This window comes from Leuciscus leuciscus, assembly GCF_965113295.1.
Source record: "Leuciscus leuciscus genome assembly, chromosome: 4".
In the NCBI taxonomy this organism is placed as follows: domain Eukaryota; kingdom Metazoa; phylum Chordata; class Actinopteri; order Cypriniformes; family Leuciscidae; genus Leuciscus; species Leuciscus leuciscus.
The window spans coordinates 26161359-26186539 of NC_138728.1; the positions used below are offsets into that span (position 1 = coordinate 26161359).

Below are 25181 nucleotides of genomic sequence, written 5' to 3' on the forward strand. Positions count from 1 at the left end.
AACTTGATGTGTTTTCTCGAGCTGATATGTGGGCGTTCACAGTTTGTATGGGATCGTCTCAGTCATTTGCGTTTGAATAGCGCGCGCTCTCCGTGGGCGTGGCCGATTATAACGTAATGAGATGAGATGAGCTCGACTGGAATCGCTCTCTTTTAATACAGATTTCACAAGATGAGAATATTTGTTTTTTATATAAATTACTTCATTTAAAAGAAGAGAATTCAAGCTTCATGCCTGTGTGTCTGTATGCCTGTTTGACTGAGTATTCGCTCAGTTATTGTTCATTTTCGGACGCGTTTCAGAATGGACTTCACTGGCAGAGAGAAGGCAGAACTCGCTTCGTGTTTATTTTTCTTTATTTGGCAAAAAGCACAACACTTTGTTTTTATTGTGAGTATACACAAAAATAATACACATTTAACAGAATCGATTGATGTATGAAACTCCTATGGAAAATCAAAGTCAACAGAGTATTTATGAGTTTCTTTTACATTGATAAAAAAAAAAGCGAGCTGGTATCGCCGGCGATACCGTAGACCTCAGGGGGTTAATTGAATTATTGTAATTTCATTTAGATCCTATGGATGTGAATGTTTTAAAACATGAGTTTCGAAGACCTCATTTCACAAATGAAGATGGAAACATAATTTCACAGACTGAAAAAAAATTCATGCAGAAAAGTGCTGGAAAAACTGGAGTCAAAGGATCTTTTACCTGTTCTGAGTGTGGAAAGAGTTTCACAGATAAATCAAACCTTAACAAACACATGAGAATTCACACAGGAGAGAGGCCTCATACATGCTCTCAGTGTGGAAAGGGTTTCATAAAAAAAGGAAGCTTAAATGTGCACATGAGAATTCACACTGGAGAAAAACCGTTCACATGCACTCAATGTGGAAAGAGTTTCACTCTGAAAAGTGTTCTTAAAGAGCATCTGCACTTTCACTCTGGAGTGAAGTCATTCAGATGTGATCAGTGTGATAAAACATTTGCTCTGGAATCCAACTTGAGAAAACACCTTAAAGTTCATGCTGCTGTGAAGCCTCATGTTTGCTCTTTTTGTGGAAAGAGTTTTTCACTACTGCAACATCTAAAAGTCCACCAGCGTATTCATACTGGTGTGAGACCTTATATGTGCTTTGACTGTGGGACGACCTTTATTTCATCCAGCAATTTAAAAACACACCAGAGAATTCATACTGGAGAGAAACTGTACAAGTGCTCACACTGTGGAAAGAGTTTCGCTCAGTCAGGACAGCTGAAAGATCATGAGAGAGTTCATACTGGAGAAAAGCCGCACCAGTGCTCTACATGTGGAAAGAGTTTCGCCCAATTTTCTAGTCTACACTATCATAAGAATAAGAAAAAGCATTGCCTGAAATTTCCTAAGTGAGCAAATGTTCATGTTCAGATCCATCACTCACAAATAATATACTTACAAGTAGAGTTGGGGTACTTGAACTTGGACTCAAGTCCAATTTTGAACGAACTTCGGACTTGACTTGGACATTTTGGACTCGGAAAATATTCCTAGTACAGTCAAGTCCGCATCATGTGTAACATGAAAAGAAATATAGCATAAAAAGATAAATAGCATAATATTAAAATAAATGAATTATTGTCTCCCCTCCTGTCATTTTTCTGCACCACACCAGTTGTGAGCAGTAGCATCTTCACATGCTTGCAGACAAAACACATATAACATACACGCAATGCGTGGCTAGGACGATGTCTTCAAAGTCAGCAATCATTTATTTTGCTTATGAAAATCATAATGAATTTATTTGCAAGACATCCGGTGAAAAATAAGCACTCTGCGTATTTAGGCGACTTTGAAATGGTTCTTTTAACATTCCTATAGATAATGTCAGTAATGCAAGAAAGTGAATTTTTTATTTATTTTGTCCAGATAGTTTTGGTATGCAGCAATTTACTGACTTTCCCACTCATTCTAAAGGGCGCATCTTCAATCTCATTTGTTTTGGCTTAATTCCTTATAATTGTACTGTTTCTGACTAGTCCATCAGATCATCTGCTGCATCTTTTTGTGCCCAGCTGACAGTCTTCAAGGTTAACCCATATCGCTCTATCACAATACTGAACATCAGTACGTTTACATGCAGCCTCATTATTATAATGTGATTATAATGTGATTTTGGGAATATTGCGATTAAACTTTACCTCATGTAAACGCAATACTTAAATAAAACTAATGCGATTAAGCTCATAATCGTAACTATATTTGCATTAAACTACGTGTTGTATGCCGAATTTAATCGGAATAAGCAGGCATGTAAACACCTTAAAGGGATAGTACACCCACAAATGTTATTTAGCCCATGATTTACTCACCCTTAATTCATCCTAGGTGTATATGACATTCTTCTTTCAGACATTATATTAAAAAATGTTCTGGCTCTTCCAAGTTTTATAATGGCAGTAAATAGCTGTTTCTGTTTTGAAGTCCATAAAAGTGCATCTATCCATCATAAAAGTGTATCTATCCGTCATAAAAGTGCTCCACATGGCTCTGGGGGTTTAATAAAGGCCTTCTGAAGTGAAGTGGTGAGTTTGTGTAAGAAAAATATCCATATTTAAAACTTTATAAAGTAAAATAACTAGCTTCCGGCCAAATGAACATACAGATTCGACTTAAAGGGATAGTTTACTTTGAAATTAAATTTTGGTATGTTTTAGCTTACCCCAAGGGCATCCAAGATGTAGGTGTCTTTGTTTTTAGGTCAAACCGTTCTTGTCTGTCAGTCATATAATGCAGGTCTATGGTCACCACCTCAAAGAGCTTGCACAGAGAAGTCCAAATTAAACAATTCCCCATCGTAAGTACACATTGATGGCCTAAGACAGGAAACGAGCAGTTTGTGTGAGAAAACTAACAGTATTTATATCGTTTTTACCTCTTGTACACAACCACGTCCAAGTGATCTGAGGGCGCGCGCGCGCTTCCTGGTGTGTGACGTGTGCGCGTGTTCTGGCTTAGTCTGCGCAAACAATGAGTGACGTACACGCACGAGAGATCACTTCCGGCCCTTTCCGTTTTTAAAAACGATATAAATACTGTTCGTTTTCTCACACAAACCGCTCGTTTCGTGTCTTAGGCCATCAATGTGTACTTACGATGGGGAATTGTTTAATTTGGACTTATCTGTGCATGCTCTTTGAGGTGGTGACCATAGACCTGCATTATATGACTGACAGACAAGAACGTTTTGACCTAAAAATAGCTAAATTGAAACTACTGCGGAAACAAAGACACATCTTGGATGCCCTTGAGGTAAGCTAAAACATACCAAAATTTAATTTCAAAGTGAACTATCCCTTTAAGTCTAAGCACAACTTATGCGAGTAATGCGATGTACTGCTGATATTTACGCTACGCCATGATGCACTGCGCTACTTCTGACGTCACAGCGCAAGTAAACTGCATATGGCCGTTAGGCAGGAGGCTAGAATTTTACTTTGTAATGTGTTAAATATTAATATTTTTCTTACACAAACTCATTGCTTAGCTTCAGAAGGCCTTTATTAACCCCCCAGAGCACTTTTATGATAGATTTTTTATTTTTTATTTTTTTATTTATGGACTTATAAGTGTTTTTAACAGAAACGGCCATTCACTGCCATTATTAAGCTCGGAAGAGCCAGGACATTTTTTTATATAATGTCTGAAAGTAGAATGTCATATACACCTAGGATGACTTGAGGGTGAGTAAATCATGGGCTTATTTTCATTTTTGGGTGAACTATCCCTTTAAATATGCCATTCTCATTAATGGAGTTCATTACCGAGAAGTTACAACATTTTCTTTTATATTCTAATAAATATAAATATTTGTAGTGGATGCAATGCTTTTGAACATTTTTCCTGTGGCATGCTTTAATGTTTTAAATACAGCGAGGTTTGCTTAGCGCATGATAATAGCAGAACTCATGGTCTATGAAAATATTTTTGTGCAAATAATGATCAATAATGCACAATAAGGCTTATCTATTTACATTGAAAATATAAAGCTATTAAAAATACTATTTGGCAGGTGGAAAAGATTGTGAAAAAGTCTCTGAAATGTATTTTATACTATTTGATTTATTTATTTAAAAACAAGGCAAGGATTTTTAGCAATGTAATGTTACGGCACATCCGTATCTCATATTTTCCTAATGTCTTGTACCGTTAAACATGATATCACGTGGATGAACAAACATATGCAAATAATAGGCAGATGAGGATATGCATAGTAAAACTAGGCGTTGTAAGCCATTTTGGGCTTTTGGCGCACGTACACTTTTAGTAAGGATGCTACGCAGTTTTATAAGACCCCTGCACACAAACTGCTCCATCTCCAAAATGTTTTTACGCATGGGTCAGTTTGGCGACACTGATGGTGAGCTGAGGGACTGACTGCAGATGAAGGAAAACCACTTTAAATCTTCATTATGAGTCCTAATCATGAATACAGGGCATGTTCACAATAACAGTTTAAATAAATAAAATAATTATTTAAACTATGTTTTACATCTGATATACACATTTATATTAAATATGCCATTCTCATTAATGGAGTTAAGCACTTAAATGACATGAAATCATTACAGAGAAGTCATTTTTTTAAAATATTTTAATAAATATATATAATAGAATAAAATGATAAATAATGCACAATAAGGCATATCCCCCCCCCCCCCCCCCCCCCAAAAAATAAATAAAATATATATATATATATATGGTATACACTACAGTATATATAAACAACGTTAACAAATATTTCATATACAATATTATTGAACACGTTTGTAGGTCTATATTGTATCATTTATCGTTGTTGCCTTAAGTTGATTTTCTGTATACTGTATGTTTAATTTTGGACTGATAGTGGTTAATGAAGTCAAATAATGGTATTCGAGAGAATCAGTGGTAATATCATTGTGTTCCTGTCAGTCAGTGTTAGATGAACTGTGTAACAACTTGGGCCTGACAGTTAGCCTGCCATGGACCAGGTTAGTTTCCCAGCATAAGTTACTGGAGTGACTGAGCTTGAGCTATGTTAAATTAGCTTTATGAAACCAAATCATTTGACAATGAGTCAGACTAATCGAAATAAGCCTGGCTAATTTGGTGAACTTGTTTCAATGTCTCATCATTGTATCACCACTATTCAGACTCCTGTTTGTTTACCTTTTTGATCTCTTTGTTATGCATCAGTGATACTCCACTGTTGTTTCTTTGTTGCTCCTCCATTGCCAAATGACCAGCACTGACTCTCCGTTGTGTAAACTCCCATTGAGTTGTTGCTTGTGTTTTTCTCCTTCAATCCCCTAGCTAAGTGATCTACTTGTGTCTTACATTGTATCTATTATTTAAATGTGTTCCTGTATCCCTGCCTACCGTCAATAAACCCTGCTATTGAGTTAATCTTTTGTCTTTGTTTTATATTTTGTTATGTGACAGAATGATCATTTCAAATTCTTAATTTGCAGCAAATACCAGTACAGACACAGAGAAACCATCATAGTCTTTATTTTTTGAAATACAGAAATATGTGGTCTCTTGTTTTTAAAGTAACAAACATTAAAAATATAATTAATTTTCATGTTACAAAATATACATTACACTTTCACAATGGTGAATCAAGTATGTAAATGGTTCTCTGGGTTGTTTATTATAGTTCTGTAAACAACATATAGGAGATGACAAAGCAAGTTGACAGTTAAAAAACACTGAGGCATAATCTGCACAACAGCATAAATGTAATTGTAACCTGAAAAGGAACAATGTTTTAGTATTTACATTTTTTTGTTTGTTTTTGATTAAATGTTATGGCATGCAATGAAAAACAAATATTTTAGGTGTTCCAGAAGCACAAAATAAAGTAAAGAGCAAATATTTAAGACACAATGGCCCCCTTTACATCTAAAATTCAAATCAGCTTGGTAAAAAAAAAAGAAGAAAAAAAAAAGTGCAGTACAGTCCAGCAGAATAATTCAAAGTATTTTGTTCTTTAAATGTGGTGACCAGATTGCAAGCAATGTCCTCGGTATACCATGCTCAAACAGCTTGCAAAAATAGAAATATTTGTTATACAAGTTATGACAGTAAAAATGTTAACATCTGAATGTATATCAGCAAACATAGAAACATCCTCTCACTTTCAAACTCTCTCCCTGATATAAATTCTGGTGATGGATTAGTACATTTATAATAACACTTTATTTTGATAGTCCACTTTAGACATTTACTAACTACAAGTTACTCTACACACCAACTCACCAAATACCAGTCATTAGAGTATTAGTAGAATGTTTGCTTAATATCTGCTAGCACTTTATTTTGCTGGTCCCCCAATAGACATCCAACTGAATATAAGTAATTTTGCAAGTATGTCAACATTCTACGAACTAAATTGCGCTCTGTGTACAGTAGTACAAAAGAAAAAAGAGCTATCTTCGTTCGTTCGTTCGTTCGTTCGTTCGTTCGTTCGTTCGTTCATTCATTCATTCATTCATTCATTCAACCCTTGTAAGAGAAATCAGATCAGTTTAACCCAAAGGCAATATTTGAATCACAGGGAATCAGAATCGAATTCATACAGTAAGTAAATTATTAAAAATAAATATTTAAAGGGTTAGTTCAACCAAAAATGAAATTTCTGTCATTAATTACTCACCCTCATGGCATTCCAAACCCATAAGACCTTCGTTCATCTTCGGAACACAAATTAAGATATTTTTTATGAAATCCGAGAGCTTTCTGAACCACCCATAGGCAAGGTAGTAAAGACAGTTAAATAGTTCATGTGACTACAGAGGTTCAACATTAATGTTATGAAGCGACGAGAATACTGTTTTTGTGCGCAAACCCCCCAAAAATGTGGTGCTCACCTCACCAGCGTCGGCCAATAGTGAGCCTACGTTCTGACGTAGAATGCGGAAGCGAAGGTCATGGGTTTGGAATGACATGAGGGTGAGTAATTAATGACAAAATTTTCATTTTTGGGTGAACTAACCCTTTAACACATTATCAACTATTCATCCACCGTTAAGTTGAAAGAAGAGTATTTGACCAATTCTGGAAAAAATATTATTCCCGTGGCCAACGATAATAGGCGTAATATTATAATAATATTATAAAGTCGTGTCCACTGATACGAGCAAGGTAACAAAACGGACAGTTTATGGCATTACTGTCACTTGTCTGTAAAATCAAATAAGACTTTATCGAACTACTCTAATACACAAACTAATCAAATGAACACACACACACACATACATTCATACAGTTGCACAGAAATGGTGATTTTTAAGGGAGGATGAATGGAGTCCTAAATGTCCTAAAAGGCATATATGAACACGGCAATCCCGCTCGGATCTGAACTAAAACAAATCGCTCCGAGATCACCTGAACAAGGTGGTCTTGGCCCGATAGAAAATTAACCCTGGGGTGGTTTGGTTGAGGTGAGAAAGCAATCCGACCCAATTAACCAGCAAACCAAATGGTATCATAATTAATGAAAGGAAACGTGTTATATAAAAAGAAACAAGTCTGATTCTGTGAGTTTTTGTGGTTGAAAACCAGAGCGCCTCTCCACCTTAAAATGTTGTGTATTTGCTCTTCTCTGTGCATTGCAAGAATGCTGTCTTGCAATGCACCGATGAAGCCTTAATTCCCACTCTAAATTATATATAGTTTTAAAAATAATTAAATATATATATATATAAGCGAACTTGTCAATCTGTCTTGACGGATGACGCAGAGGAAACCCTGACCAATAAGAGGACAGTTTTTCCTCACATATGACTTGCATAAACACTTTTGGTACACCTTGAAATGTTGCCTTGTGAAAGCGAACCGAACTAAAATTGTAACATTGCAATTTGCAAATGCAACATTGTGACAAATGAAGTCCCTATTTCTGAACAAAGCAAACGACCTACAGGTCTGAAAACACCCTAAGTCACATCAACCTCCAGGAAATCTTTTAACCATCAAAGATATATCAAAGGTATCTCCTGTAAATTAGATAAATGTTAATAAAAAGGCTGCAGTTCACTGTTTACCACAAAGGAATAACTCAACAGAAAACATAAAAATATACATGATAAATAAGACCTGTAAAATCAAATCTTAGTGACTAATAAAGGTTGTGTTGATACTGCTGTCTGTTTAAGCCAAAGGAATGAGTTCAATTAAATATCTGCTTGAAATGGGAGATGAGTTCTCTGGAATGTGTTGCTGAGCACATTTGGGGAGGCCTTGTTCATTAATGTTCCTACACCCTAACCCAACCAATAATCTAATGAGAGTAAGTTGACATGTAAATGCAAATTGATGAGAGTTGACGTAGCTGCAAAGTTACTTATAGTTAGAAAAAAGTCTAAAGTGGACTATGGAAATAAAGTTTAACCTTTATTTTAATGCTGGTGCGATTCAGATTTGTAAAGTAATAGTGGTTCAGATTGTGAACTTTATGTTAAATTAGTTAAATTTACATTCTGTTAAGTACTGTGGGTTTACCAAACGAGTTCCATACAGGAATCTGATTCAGATTCAGATACGGTTAATTCATAATCCATCGAAAACGAGTAACTTATTGTTCAAACACGTGTCTTGTGACTTTAATGTTCTTTTCGTCAAATGATTTGGTGCATGAAACGCTCCTAAACTCAGCCTCAGTTAAAGCTCCACCAGTCTGATTAACCAAATAAACACATATTACATTAATATCAATAATCCACATCTTGCAAATAAGATATGCTATAGAGGACAGGACCAGTCAGACCAATAACATGAAAACACTATTACAGTATGTCAACCAAATTCATTCAAATCAGATTGTAAGTTACTGTTCCTTTCTATATACACTTCTATATCACTAAGGAAAAGTGCATTATAGAACATATTTATATATTAGTACTGTCAATCGATTAAAACAATTAACTAGATTAATCACACATGTTTTCTGTGATTAAAGTTTTTAATATAAGTTATTATAAGTTTTAATATTTTATAATGTAATAATTTCACAGTTAATCTCCAAATGAATGTAGAAACAACATAAAGACAGTAGCCTATATTTTAAATACTTATTTAATAGTAATATTTGATGAATGAAGGGCAGTCTCACTGATACTAAAACAGCTACATGATGTCTCAATGAAATATATTTTTTTCCAGTGTTTAACATTAATTATAGCTATTCAACATTACATTTATTAGGCTTAAAAAAATAACTTTGAATTTAAGTAAACTTAAAACAGTCCTCACATAAACCCATACAAAATGTCATATTTACCTGTGCCATGTAAAATATAGAGAAATCGAAATGAAGTTATCAAACAGTCTGCACTGCATAAATGAAAAATTAAATATAGATGAATCATTAAAACTATAAAAATTCTTTAGTCAAGAAGGGAGTCATTTTCTCTGTTTCCTTTGTTCTTTGATTATGTAATGCCAGAGAGAATTAGTGGCTGCTGTCTGTCCACTTTAAGACCTGCCGCAGCACATGACGTGGATCTCACACGTGTCCCAGTTTCTCACAACTCTTTAGCTTTATTTAAGACTTTGGTTAACTCATTTAAGACTGGCCTTATGAGGATACTCAACAAAACGGACAGTTTGGCATAATTGTGTATGTTATTGTTCGTTCAAGTGTGAAAGAGAACTTGATTCTCTTTCTGTCTGTGTGCATGATACTGGCACGCGTCTCTCTGTGCGTTGTGTGTGTGTCACATAAACAGAACATTCATATATGCCGCTTTCTCTTTTGTCTTGTCACGCTTGAATGGTTTAAAAGCATTTGCATAGAAGAGGAAATACAGTGTTCCTGGATGTTGAGATGGTTGTCACTATAGTAGATGACTGCTCATTTACCACATTATACTGACCCAAAGAGAGAAGGGAGGAAGTAAGTTTAGACATATCAGGGTACGTGTGAAAGAAGTGCTGGGCAGTAACCTACTATGGTTGACGGTTACCAAACATCAGGGGAATTATATAAACCGAAATGTCATCCCCAGAGCCAAGCCGATCGTTGTCGATTCGCCAGCCCTGGTTCCTCAGAACCCCTCTGGCTCGCATCACCAGGTCCTGGGCTGCCATTGTGTATCTGTGGTCACAACACACACTTAAATATATAGACATAGATTATGAACATGATGATTATGATTATGTTGGCAACAGTTATTTGCACTAAGAGTAAATAGTGATATATGCTATTTTTTATGCACTATATGCAAAAGCAATAGATGCTAAATACACTAAATGTAAATAAAAACAAAAGTATTTTCTTTACACTTAGTGAAAATAGCAGTATTTTATTCACACTAATAAGTGTAAATAGTTGTTATATGCTATTTATAGTTCATGCAAATAATGGCAGATATTATTTGCACCCCAGTATACTATATTATAGACCAGAATACAATACAATAACAACATATTCAGGGTAAATGATTAAATTTGACATTTGACACTAATTGTCCTTTATACCTACTCCTAAATCTTCCCTTTATATCACTACATTCCCACTATTAATCCACGTTTGGCACTTTATTTCCATTTTTAAAATAATTTCTTAATTTTTAAATAAACTAAATGCCAGCTGATATGGCATTTGGAAAAGAGGAGAAGAATGAGTTCGGAAAAAAAGTGGATTCGAACTCGGGTTGGTCACGAATCCACCTGCCTTACTTTCTACACCACTGCTCCAGTTATCTCTGGGATTTCTTTTGTAATTTTGTCTGGCTCAATCAGACAGTGGTAGTTAGTTGTAAATAGCCTCAGCCAAAAAGTATTTGACGAATACGAGGCTATTTGCACTTGATATAATCTACCCAGTCTCTGGTGTCCCACCACAGTTTTATAATGATCTGAAAATATTTTTACTTTTCTCCAAAAAAACAAACAAAACAAATACATAAAACATAAAAGGTTTCTAATGTTGTGATATTCGCCATTGCTTTGGCAAAGCATCTGTGAAGTGAACTAAATTAGTTAACTAACTAATGAATATACATAGCACTTCTAAATGCTTTATTGTGATTGGCCAAGCAGTGATGATTTATTAAGAGCTGCATTGCTACAGTATGTTGCTAGTTCCAGGTCTTAACAGCAATAGAGGTTCCACATCACTTTGCCAAATTATTTCAGTTCAAAGTGCCATATATAACCTACCACAGAAGAACCAGATAAAAACAAAAAGTCATAAGTCTTGTGCTATAATGCTTAATTATAAACATTGACAGGGCACAGATAAGGGCACATAATCAAAACCATAAAAACCTGTTAAGGTCATCGGGATCACAGTTGGCCAGGAATGAGGTGACAGTCTCTGCTACTTCCTCATTAGAAAGGACATCCCACAGGCCATCAGTTCCCATGACTAGCACATCATCTGCTCCATGCATATATTGTGTCAGGTTATACACTTTAACCTGCAAAGAAAGTTAATCTTCATTCAGTGTGAATCATAAGGGCTTAAACTGCCTATGATAAGAGTCTACGTCATTATGTTCCATGTTACACACAACATGCCACTGGCTGCTTTGGCCTGCCCTCAAAGAACAGACTTGGCAGTGACACCCTTAAATGCAATAGCTTTGGCAAGTTAACAGCAGATGATCTTTTATAAAGCATTTTTTATTGGTATCTAATGTCTGGCAAGACATCTTTTCAAATTCTAGTTAGAATTAGCCTATTAACTGTAATATTATTAGTGTCTGTGCTTTGTCTTGTAGACCTGTTTCCTGTTTTGCCTTGTTATTCCCTGATTTTTCTCACCCGTGTCTTGTTACCCCTCATTAGTATTTGTGTACAGTCTTGGGCTGGATTTCCCGATAACGTTGTCTCTTAGCTACGCGTTACGAAGACTCTAAAGGTATAACTTAACGAAAGGTATACCATTTCTAGGTGTGTTCCCCTGTTCAACCTTAGGAGGTTGCTTAAGATATACCTTTATACGTGCAACGTTACCAGGTGCTGTCCGTGGCTGTGGTGCTGAATTTGTTGATATTGATGGCTCGAGAATCAATTATTCACTCATGCAGGGGCTGCTTCACTGTGTTATGTAAGAAAGAGGTGCTCTATATAAAATAAGTACTTCAGAAATAGTTGAAATGGCATTTATTAGGACTCATGGGATATTATAAAAAATAATCCAAACTACAGTAGCCTATAATAACCTAGCCTGCATATTTTAAAATAGTATCATATATTGCTGCCACAATAATGGCCTATTTCAAATGTTTATGTGCTTGTTTCTCTATTTCCTTTTTGTTCGCTGAGGTTCTTGTAAATTCTTTTCAGCATTTCAGTAATAAAAGTGTGCATCAGATGTACTTTGCTCGGCAGTGATTAAAAAGCATTTAAACAGTGAATTTTGAAGTGATCTCTTCTTGTAAAATCAGAGATGTGGATTCAGACGGCAATTAAATCACCACACGACATTGGCCGGCAACGGATTTTTACGCGGACGGTGGGAGAAAAACACGGCAGAAAAGACATTCTGGATTTGGATGGCAATAAAATCACCGGCTAACCCCTGTAAATGTTGAAAATACCTTACAACCCCATGAGAAACAATTAGCGTCCGAATAGAGCTTAACTGGCAGTATGCTTTCAAAGGCCTTTGAAATGGCTCCGCGGACAGCGCCGTCTTTGATTTAGCACAACGATTCGCTGTATCGCGGGCCGCGGCCATAGTTTGAGCAAATTCCACACCAAAATCATTCCCTTTAAATAAAGTCCTAAGCCTTTACTGCCTAATGGTTTGCCAGCTGATGTACCTTTGGATAATATAATTAAAAAGCGAATAACAATCAGTGTAATGACAATTTTATTCTTTGCCTGAAAACACTTGAATTAGCCTAATTGAACACTGGGTGTATTAACTTCAGAATTATATTCGTATAGACTGAGATGTAATTTTTATTTTTTTTGCTGTGGTGGCCACCTGTTAACAGTGATATGGTGAAGCTAAGATAAGGTCCAGACCAACCTTCCAAACGTTTGACTTACAGAAGGTATACTTTACTAATAACGTTTCGGAAAAAACAAGGCATCTACGCGAATGTTAGTCTCTCTGTTTATCCCGAGGTTTACCGTACTCAGCAGGATCCAAGCTGTATCCAGATCAGATGAAGGACCTGCACCTTGACACGAACACAATGCAGCCCTGAAGTGTCAGCAGACTATCCCCTGCGAAGGGCTCATCGAAAGTTTTTTTCTTCACGACAAACGATTTTCCTCTGTACAGATGAAGACATTATCAAAATGATTCCAGTTCACACACATCCGCATAAAAGGACTAAAAACGCTGTATTATGCATGCCGGACAAGAAATTGACAATGTCACTTTGTAAAGAAAGACTACGCGCCACCGCACATACGCATTCAAACGTGGATGCCTACAGACTAAACACGTAATACGTCACCATTTTCACAGATTCACGTTTTTGAAGTTAACATGGAGGTGATAACGGTAACGCTTTCAAAACCTGTTTTCAAAAACTTTGAAAAGATTGCGTTCACAGGCCACCCAAATGCCATTGTAGTGTAAATGAACAGCCAGAACGCATTAAAAGTTTTCTGTTTACAGTTGAAAACGGTGTTGTGTAAGCGAACCCTAAATTAATAACTAATGATTTTTACAACGGAAATGAATCAGTTAAAAACTTACTTAAGCTAGACAATGACTTTCTTCTAGATCTGCTGTACAGCCAAAACAATCTTTGTTACATAAAAAAAAATTTTATACTTTTTTTTTCAAATAGACGTAACTGGGATGATTTCTGACAGGAGTTTTTTTTTCATTTGCGCGCGACAAATAATATGTATATCTGTCGTCATAGCAACGTTTATTATGACGCACAGCTGTAATCAGCACTGCAGCAGGCTGCAAAGATCATTGCAAAGATCATCATAAAAGCTCTACTTTTACCCTCTCTGTCTCCACTCTCGAATATTTTGTTAATTCGGAGAAAATAAGTTTTTAATGTGCAGTGCAAATGCAGAAGTTAAAGGGATAGTTCACTTTGAAATTAAATTTTGGTATGTTTTAGCTTACCTCAAGGGCATCCAAGATGTAGGTGTCTTTGTTTCCGCAGTAGTTTCAATTTTGATATTTTTAGGTCAAACCGTTCTTGTCTGTCAGTCATATAATGCAGGTCTATGGTCACCACCTCAAAGAGCATGCACAGAGAAGTCCAAATTAAACAATTCCCCATCGTAAGTACACATTGATGGCCTAAGACATGAAACGAGCGGTTTGTGTGAGAAAACGAACAGTATTTATATAGTTTTTACCTCCTGTACACTTTCCGGCGCTTGCGCAGACTAAGCCAGAACGCGCGCACACGTCACACACCAGGAAGCGCGCGCGCCCTCAGATCACTTGGACGTGGTTGTGTAGAGGTAAAAACGATATAAATACTGTTCGTTTTCTCACACAAACCGCTCGTTTCGTGTCTTAGGCCATCAGTGTGTACTTAAGATGGGGAATTGTTTAATTTGGACTCTGTGCATGCTCTTTGAGGTGGTGACCATAGACCTGCATTATATGATTGACAGACAAGAACGGTTTGACCTAAAAATATCAAAATTGAAACTACTGCGGAAACAAAGACACCTACATTTTGGATGCCCTTGAGGTAAGCTAAAACATACCAAAATTTAATTTCAAAGTGAACTATCCCTTTAAGTTACCACCGTGGGACAGAGAAAACGTTTGAAAAGGCATATGTCGCCATCCTTAAAAATATTTTGGTTTGCAGTAACAGCAAAAAAAAAAAAAAAAAAAAAAAAGGATCGGTAGGACTATTTTTTTTTTTTTCAAGATTCAATGAAAAAAAAAATACAATTTTTGTCATGGTGATTACGTAGGTATGAATCTAAACAAATTTGCATATCGGGACTTCACTGACAGAATTTCGTGCCAAGTTAAAGAGGTGTCGAGAGAAAAAAAAGATTTTGATAAAAAAATAAAGTAAAATAAAAAAATACATTTATATTTATATATTAAATAACAATTAGAAAACCTGTATAAACTGAACACCAAAGAATAATATTAACTATTGAGCGGGTGTGACGCGTTCATGTGTAAGGGTGGCGCTGCCAATAACGCACCTAAAAGCTGTCACAAAGAACTGGGAAAAGTAATTATTATTAATATGTCAAATATATCAAGGAGACATTTCAATTGTTTATTAATAAACAAGTGTTTTCTGTGTCAAAGATGAAGTTGACGATGCTGACTCGCGATCTTCGCAGTAGTGAACGCGCCAGAGAGAAATGCACATTTCATACGGATGACATAAGCAGAGAGCAGTCTGTTTTCTTTCGTTTTGAATTGTTTTGTTTAAAAGTACACATTTCATGCTTTCTATATATATATTTCTCAGGTCTGTGAGGTAAGTAGCTTATACGCTGTGTTTCGGTTCATTTAAGAGACGAGCGCGCCGGCGACTCCGTGTCCTGATTATAGGGTATTGCCTGCTATATTTTCTTCTTATTTATTAAATCCAGGCAATTGGTTGATGAAACATTGATTAAAATTAAGATACAATTAATACAAAACGAAATTCACTTTAAAGAAAGGCTCTCTACAAAAACAAACTTAATGAAGTGGTCAAGATCATGTCTGCCCACTCCATTTGTCTCCCGATATTTTCGGGATCATCTTATCTTTTCATGCTTTTCATATAATCAACATAAAATGTAATATATATATATATATATATATATATATATATATATATATATATATATATATAATTTTATTTAAACATGAATATGAAACTAAATCGTTTTTTAATGACTGGGCTACAACACATAGTCCTATTAGCATACAGGGAAATTTTATGTCAGAGCGTCTTGCCGGTGAGCATGTGGGGGGAGAGATAAGATTTTCGATCAATCATCGAATATTATTTTGCTTGATATTCCAATCCTTAATATCTGGTGTTTTAAATGCCTGTTTGAGATCTCTGTGAAAGTTTTAAAGCAGTCTTGTAGTGCCGCTTTCAGAGCGCTCACGTCATTGTTTGTTCCTCATAAATGCGAACACGGAAAATAAAATAAAATGAATATATTATGTTTTGTGGAGAGCCAACCCTTGTTCATCCAGTGGGTATATTACTTTTGGTTTGCGCAGTGTAATTCATAGAATTACTTAAACACATTATACTAGAGATAGACCATTAGTTGTTAACTTTGGGGCCGCTTACACGACACCGTTCTAACAGAAAACCCTTAATGCGCTCCGGCTGCTCATTTGCACTACAACACTGCCTGGTGGCTCGAGAACGCTGACGCTGTGCACATGCGTATTACGTGTGTAGTCTATAGGTATGCCCGTTTGAATATATATGTGCGCAGGTGTGTAGTCCTTCTTTACAAACCAACCCTCAATAAACTACTTGTCTGACCTGAAAAATTATAATACAGAATTTTTTGTCGCTTCCGCATATCCATGTGAACTGGAATCATTTTGACAATGTTTTATCTGTACAGAGGTAAAAGGAGGCGAGGGAGGCCTTCACAGGGAAGAGACTAGTTGACACTTTAGGACTGCGTTGTCGTCGGGTCAAGGCACAGGTCCTTCTTCAGATCTGGATACGGCTTGGATCCGGCAGACTGCCGTAAACCTCGGGATATACAGAGACTAATATTAGCGTAGACTAATTCTATGATGACACTATTCTTCTTATGATGTAACGAGTACATCAAGATTCATGGAGAGTGTTCCCGGTTCCATCTGACCTAATCTATGCAGCCAATGAATTATAAAAGTTGATAATGTGTTATGTGTATGCTAGGTCAAAGAGATGTGTTTTTAGTCTAGATTTAAACTGACAGAGTGTGTCTGCACAGTTGACGGAATTGTCACGTTGGGGCCAGTGTTGTATCGTAACTAAAGTTTATAATTGGCACAACAATTAGGTTGTCGAAGGTCTTGAGACAGATCTTTGCTTTTACCCATCATGAGATGTGTCTTGTGTGACACCTTGGCAATGAGACCTTTTTGTAGGCCATCATTTGGGACTGAACCTGCTGTTATTAATTTCCACTGACAGGGGGCTGGATTGCTTTTTAATTACTGTAAGTTTTCAGCAGTTGTCTTGGCTTTCCATGCCTTTTTGCGCCTCCCTTTCTTCATGTGTTCAATACTTTTTCCCTGTGTCATTTCACATTATTACACATAACTTAATTTCTGAACTTATGTTTGTTTGTTTCTTTGTATGTATAGCTTACTTGGGTTGTTACCAACATCTGGTGAAAATTTCATGTCAATAGCACCTTTGGAAATATATTTACTGAGAAAAATGATGACGTGTTCAATACTTATTTCCCCCGCTGTATATAGTGATAGGCGTCAAATTCCTATAGGTAGACATGTATCAGCTGAGAGTCAGCTGATGTGAGCTTGACTAACGTGACCTGCCAGAAATGTAAGCTTAGCGTTAAGTTCTGCCAGGAAGACTCAATCAGCGCGTCATGAATTAACTCACTTCTAACCAATCATGTGTTAACACTCTCAGTATAAAAGAATGGTACTTACATCCGTCTGAGTTCGCAGATACTGACGGCGCCAATTACCTCCATCCTCCCCAACCACCTCCAAGATGGTCCTTTCCCTCCATCCTCCCCACCACCACCAGGATGGTCCCTTCCTTTGCCTCCGGGGGGGTCGGCTGCGCCCCTGCCTTCATCTTCAGGCGGGATTTGCAGATTCCGTTACCCTCGCATTGCTTGCTAAGGACGGGGCCTACGCCAAAGACTATGCTTGCTGAGCTATTAATAAATGTACTCGTTATATCATTTTATCTCCCGAGTCTTTCTGGTAGAACTGATGCTTACGCTAAAGTTTGTTTCAATGGTTTTTCCATTGAGTTGATTACCGTTTGCACCTGATGTTTATTTTGTCAACAAGTTTCTCTGTGTATTTAAGCCCTGTGAAGCACAGTTCAGTTGTCCATTATCGTTGCACTATACCTGGTTGTTTTGTTCATGTTTTTTAGTCAAGAGTGTTTTGTTTCTAGTTCTTTGTTAATAAACCTTTATCCTGCTGCATTTAGATCTGTTTCCTCACCATTATTTGCAATCGGCTGTGACACAATGTGTAGACGTCTTGCTTAATAATCCTACATGCCTTCAGGATTTTCTACATAACATTTCTAATAATTGTTTAATTTGAATTTAACGAATAAAGTAGCTCACCTCTGGAAAGCAGCACAGAAAGGGTTTAATATAGATGTTGGAGTCATGGACTTTGAGGTCATGATCTCCTAAACCACGAGTCACACCTATGGTGGCCATCACTCGTGCCTGTGTGTAAAAAATAATAAACATTCAGCACAAGTATCTAAAATAAGCATAAATTCACAAGACTAGAAAAGTATATAGGAATATACACTGAAAAAATAGGCTTATATTATGAATGAATGAAAGAATGAATGAAGCATTTATATAACGCTTTTCTTATGTACTACTGCACACCAAGAGCGCTTTACAATCATCAGGGGTCCCTCCACACCCAACACCAGCATGCAACCTCCACCGGGATGATGAGACTGCAGCCAGAGTACAACGGCGTGAGTGCATTCACCACACTCCGACTATTGATGGAGAGGAGAAAGAGTGATAGAGCCAATTTAGTAGATGGGGATTATTAGAAAGGCCAAAATTGATGAGGGCCAATGGAGGGAATCACTATAATGGGGCATTAAGACCCACACTGACATCAGGGAGGGCACCCCCTGCTGGCCTCACTAACACCTAGTTTTCCCATCCAGGTACTGACCAGAGCATGTGAGCGATATTCTGCTCTATGGCAGCACGCTCCACTCAATCGCTCATGGCCCAAGTGAACGCTCCACTCATGAACCGCTCACGCCATTTCATATTTATGTTTAAATATTATAATAGGCAAACATTTTTTTAAATGTCTTTTCCAGGCATTGGAACAGAACAACCTTTATTTCTGTCAACGAAATCTGCTACTGGACAGAGTGGGTTTATTATTTTTGCCTTTATTTTACTCAGGCCATTGAACAGCTTGTCCTGAAATTTAAGCACAATCGTTATTAACACATTTTTCAGGTGATTTGAATTATAACTAAATTAATATTTGGCAAAAAGTGGTGGGAACTTATGGTCCCAGCCATATCACATGAAAATGATGCCTATGTCCACGATCACAAACACAAACACACAAGTATTGGAATTTGAAGGAGGCAATCAGTCATGAAGTCAATACCCACATAAGACAAGGGGCGTCTAGGAATGGGCAGAGGTACCAGCTTTCCTACCGGGGATTTTCTTTCTAAATTTTGTTTTGACACTTCTGATACAGTTGTGTTTTGCTAATGGTTGCTTGGTTTGCTTCTCTCCTGTGTGTTCATTTGCTTTTTCTGCTTTATTTTTTTTCCATCCCACTCTCTCATCTGTTACCTTTTTTCCTTCTCCATATATCAAAGGAAATCTGAGGTCCTCATCCTCAATGGTTTTATAAGCCCTGTTAAGACAAAAAGCAGAAAATAAAGTAGAACTTAAGGGTATCTAATTTGAATGCATGTACAATTCATCAGCTGGCCCAGAAAACACAGTGAAGAAAGGGCCAAAGAGAGAAAGCCACTCCATTGATTCTTTATCTTGTCAAGTTCATAAAGTAAGCACTTATTAAATCACTTTTTTAAAAGGGGCATGTCAAGAGGAACTGTAAAAATGAGGAACAATTCTTCTCCAGCCCAGAAAGATAATTTTTTTTCTCCAGATTTTGTGTTCATTTGAATCTTAGAGAGAGCATATTTCACCATATCACAGTACCAAACATACTAGACAGTAATGCAGGCAAATGACAATTTATTTATAGAACCAAAAAAAAAAAAAAGGTTTTTGTATATATATATATATATATATATATATCAAAACCTTTTTTTATTATATATATATATATTATTATTTATATATAAATATATTATATATTTTATTATATATATATTATTATTTTGAACTATATATATTATATAACAAGTGAAAACAATAAAAAAGGAAATATCATACAAAAATAATACCAAATTTGTTGAAAAAACAAACATAACTTGTACAACAGGACAATAAACCAGCAACTTCGATCAATCACCAAGAATCAAAGGCCATAAAATATAAATGGGTCTAAAGTTGAGCTGCCAATTTTTAGAGCGAATCAGGTGAGTCGATTCGATGACCAATCAAATGCTGTTTGTGGAGTTGTTTAATCCTCCTCTGCTGAGATCTTTAGAGATATAATGTCTCATTTTATCTTCAGTTGCTTTCATCTAAGGCTGTGGCTGGAAGTCAGTTGTATTTCTTGAGTTTCTGCTCGTCTCTTTTTCTGTTCTCTTCTTTCCTTCAGTGATTCTGCTTGTTAACAGGCTTATTAAGGCAGAGATGACTCCATATTTAATATACACAGGTTTTGTGGCTCAGATAAGGTCCAGTTCTGGTTTAATTCTTTGCTCTAGGCTGACATGTGGCATTGCTATGGCCTGCTTGTGGCCCAGATCTGGCCAGATCATCATTCCACATGTGCCAGATGTGGGCCGCATCTCGGCCATCACAATGTTGCTATGTGGGTTTCTATAAGCTTATTGTCAGTTCTCTTTGCCCTGAGTGTTTTGGTTTGAATTTTGTATTAATAAAATCTGATACTGCTCCATTTAGATCCATTTCCTCACATTTTTGTAAGTCAAGTCACCTTTATTTGTATAGTGCTTTATATATTTATATATATTGATCTGCAAATACAGATTGTTTCAAAGCAGCTTTACAGTGATAAACAGGAAAAAAAAATATTCAATGATGCAAACAAGTCTCAACTGCTGTAAAGCAGCTCTAAAAAGACAATAGTAAATCAGTTGAAATCAGTTCAGTATTGATTCAATAACTGTAAATTATAGCTGAATTGAACTCCTTTCATAATTGGTGTAAAGCAGCTCAGCAGAAAACAGTTCATCATCCAGCTAAGTTGATTTCTCATCCAATAGTGTTGGTGCAGTCAAATCAGTAATTTTGCTGAAAACTAAGTGTCCTCAACTAAGCAAGCCAGAGGCAACAGTGAGAAGGAACCCAAACTCCATCAGGTGACAGAATAAAGAAAAAAACCCTTGGGTTCAGGCTCCAGTCGGGGGGCCAGTTCTCCTCTGGCCAACAAACGAACACTGTTTATGAATCAGGCTGCATCGTATAAGCTTTGCTACCGAAAGCTGACAATTATAAGAGGTACCATATATAACGTGCTACCAGAGTGATTTTTAATCAACAAAGCAATTTTTGTCAACGTAAGAGTTGGTTCAAATATTAATCTTTCTAGTTAAAATGTTCTTTTAGTGGTCTGTGCTGATTTACTGAGCCTATAGTCTATGCACATTTCTTTTAAAAAGCAGTCATTGGAATGCCAGGACAAGAATAAAAAAATATGTATAAATAAATGTACTGTATATATAAATAAATATATACAGTAAAACCTAAATTTATTCAGACACCTACAAGATTTCTCACATTATCACAGTTTATTTACTATAGTTTAGAAAATGTTAATAAAATATGACAAGAACTCAGAGTTATCAAATCAGTTGATATTTCACTGGTTTTGGCCATCCTTCTTAGACTGTTTCACAAATGAATTAGATAATACTAATTTAGGTCAACCAATTACCAAACAATGCTTAATTTTGTTCAGTCTGTGGTGTAAAAAGGTTGCATTAGCAATTAAAGAAAAAACACTTAAGCAAAACATGGTCACATCAAAGTGTCTAAATAATTTTTGGTCTCAAATTTTCATACATTTTACTGGCAGTCCACTGTATGAAGAATTTTGGTGTATAATAATGTCACAGTTTACTTTATTTTGCTATCCTCACTTACATAAATTAACTATAGTGCCATTCACCCACTAGTAAAAAAAACAAAACAAATTATTTGACTGTATTCTGTTTCTAATCCCTGGAAAAAAAATTTTTTTGCACAATTTCTGCTTTCATTAACTGAATAAATTTACAGCTTCTGCACAACTCTCAAGGGGCACGACTAGCTCTGCCACAATAGTGATGGAGCAAATATAAATATATACACATAAAATATAATAACCTCACCAGCCAGTCATGGTGAAGTCTCGGTACAACATCTTCTTGCCCACCTCCTTCCTTTGCACCCTTCTGGGAAACTCCAAGTGTGTGAACTCTCCTCCTAACAGATGGGGCTGCATGAAACCCTAAAAACAAATACAAAGAAAGAAATCATCTAACACTCAAACAGCAAACAGAGACTTTGCAAACTATGCCAACAAAATGTAACAGTCCAACGTTGATGGACTGTTACATAGCAACAGTAGAATTTTCCCCCACTACAGTACACTATAATGGGGCTCCTCAGTTTTACACTTACCCACAGTACCTAAGTCCACAAAGTCCTGCCAACCTTGCAGCTCCTTCTCCAGTCTGAGGTTGATTTTCTTTAACCCAAATCCTCAAATCTGGATGACGCATCCTCAAGTACTGCTCAAGAATGATAGTCTCTCCTATCTGATCCTTAGACTTAACTTCTGGTTGCATCCACCTTTTGTACAATCCTTTGGTTCGATTGTAGGTCTCTCTGACACTCTCACCAGATGGCACCGTGAGATTCCTGAAGCGTTGGCGATACGTCTCCTCTGTTATGCTGTACTTGGCCAGTACTGCAGCATTGATGTCCTTGTAGAAACCAGGGGCCCGTTCTTCGTACGTTGCTTAGAACATCCGAGATCAAATGAGACATCCAAGATGATATCATCGTGGTAATCATGATCTGGCTAATTAGGTTCTTCGAACACACCTGCCAGTTATGATTAGTATAGCTGGATTGAGTTAGTGAGATAATTGCGCGTTCATGCGCTGGTTTAAAAGGGGATATGTATCGATAGTAGAAACATTGATCAGCAACGCTGCTATTGGCTGCTCAGCGTGGCCAAAGAGCGCGCTCAGTTTTTCTCCTCAGCAGAGCAAGAACTAATAGTCCAAGTTTATTCGGAATTTTAATGTTTAATTAAAACGCCAGGGAACACTTCAAAGTCTGCAAAAGCCAGGGGAGAGGGCTGGTAAAAAGTAGCAGACAATTTAAATCCGTTAGAAGTGGCCATGTTAGATGTCTTTTATCACGTTATTAGCCTATATATTTGTATTTAATAATTGCATTACTTTGTTCATTGTAATGTCAGAGTCACCACACTAGAACATCGAAACATAAAAGTGAAGTACAAAAATATTCTACATAATGGTAATTTTTAGTTAGCCTATATTATAGTCTCTTTTATAAAAGGCACTGTTAAATAAATGGTTGTCTATTTATAAAAGCAACCAAGAAAAAGGCAAAAAAAAAAAAAAAAAAAGATCTTACACTGTAGCCTACACTGTAAAATAATTTTTGCTGCATTAAATTAAGGCCGTATAGTCATTTCAACTGTTAAATCTGGAGTAATGATGAATTGCTTTTAACTTATGTTAATGTAAAAATATATATTTTTTTTTATCCTCTTTTGTGCACCTTTACATAATACACCAACACTTGTGTTCCCAATAAAGTGGTGGCTGAAATATGTGCAGTAAGTGGACATTTTCTAACTTTCCAAAGTAAAGAAAGTATAATACTTTGTAATGTCCATTTGTTTCCATTGCACTGGACAGTGAATAAACCCTCTCAGATAACTGTCATATGGAAGAACTAGCCTACCTGCAAGTGCATAAATAACTTTACTTAATTTATACTTGTATGCTTTATGGCTGCAATATAAGTTGCAGGATTCCACATCTACAGAAAGGCCTACAGAAGAGTCTGCACAGACAGAGGAGACATAGGCCTACAGGTGGGCAGTGTATAGACAACTTTTCCTTTTTATTTGTTGCATGAGGCATGCGTCTAATATCTCTTGTTGCAGGCACTTGACCACTGGCTTTTCTTTACAAAGAACAATTGAAATAAAACTCAAGGAACTAAGCATATTTGTCTTTTATTAAACATTTAATGAAAAGTGTTTGGGTTTTTTGGCAATGTTGTGTAATATGGCACATGCAACAATGTCACAGGCCCTGTCAGGTGTGCAACCATCAGACTTATCAGACACTGAAATCTTCCCTTTAGCCAAAGTTCATTTCATTGTGTGCCCTTGTCCTGGCTAGAGCTGCATTGTAACTGGTTTGGGTCAGGGAATGGGGTCATAAAACACCTGTCTGCAGGCAGGAACATGTCATAATCACCGATGAAAAAATACAGTTCTGTTAGGATCAGCATAAGTGTATGTAATACAGTGAGCTTGATATTTAATTGTGGAACTTTCCTTACCACTTTCAAATAATGTGCATAAATGTGAATCTCTGAACATTCTTAAGTCATGCACAGATCCTGGCCATTTTGCTTACACATTTGTGATATGGAAGATTTTAGTCAACTGACTTTTTTTTAATTTGATATAATATTACTAATCTGGAATATTAAGAATCACAATAGTAACTGGGCTGCACATTTACATTGTGAACCCCCTTTCTGTTCACATAATCCCCTTCAATGAGGCCTTGATGACAGTCTATGGTCTAGCCTAGTCTATGGTACCAATCACGTTAGTGAAGCCTGAGTGACATATACTGTAATCGGCATGGTCATGATTGCATGATCTTCATAAAAAAATTATGATAGCTTAAAAAAACTGCTTTACAACATTGGGTCTTAAGTGGCTTGGAAATGCCACAAAAAAACCCTAAAACTGTTTTTTAAACATAAAAGCGCCAGGTAAACTCCGAATGACACGACAGACAGCACTTTCCATCAAGTTCTCCGCATCTCCAATAGTGTAAAGGAAAGAGACGCAAATAATCTTAGGGCAATGCAAACAGTTTGTGCTGTAGTTAAAGCCTGACTCCGACAAGTCGAACATAAATGTGCGTTTCCAACAAATTAATAATGTAAACGACAATCTCACGAGTCACGAGAAAAAACATAAATCTCAGAAAGTGTACTATCGCGCTGCGCTGGACTTCCCGTATCAGCTCCGCTTATGAAGCCGCAGTCTAATCCTGTTTACAAGAAATAAGCCTGCTCCCGAGCAGGTTTAAGATTGCGCACCTGTTGCTATGACAGCAAGTTCAGGATGAGCGTCGAAGAA

General features: G+C 36.5%; 1 protein-coding gene across 1 annotated transcript in view; it reads right to left on the reverse strand.

The window, feature by feature from the left end:
- Positions 1 to 9973: 9973 nt before the first annotated feature.
- The window catches only part of LOC309496318 (protein phosphatase 1H-like), a gene marked incomplete at both ends in the record, with an annotated part of 153642 nt that continues 138434 nt past the window's right edge, over positions 9974 to 25181 (reverse strand). Inside the window, 5 exons of the mRNA XM_082166317.1 lie at positions 9974 to 10121; positions 11297 to 11448; positions 18230 to 18337; positions 19463 to 19526; positions 22144 to 22262. Coding sequence (XP_082022443.1) covers positions 9974 to 10121; positions 11297 to 11448; positions 18230 to 18337; positions 19463 to 19526; positions 22144 to 22262 — 591 coding nt within the window. The remainder of the gene's footprint in view (positions 10122 to 11296; positions 11449 to 18229; positions 18338 to 19462; positions 19527 to 22143; positions 22263 to 25181) is intronic.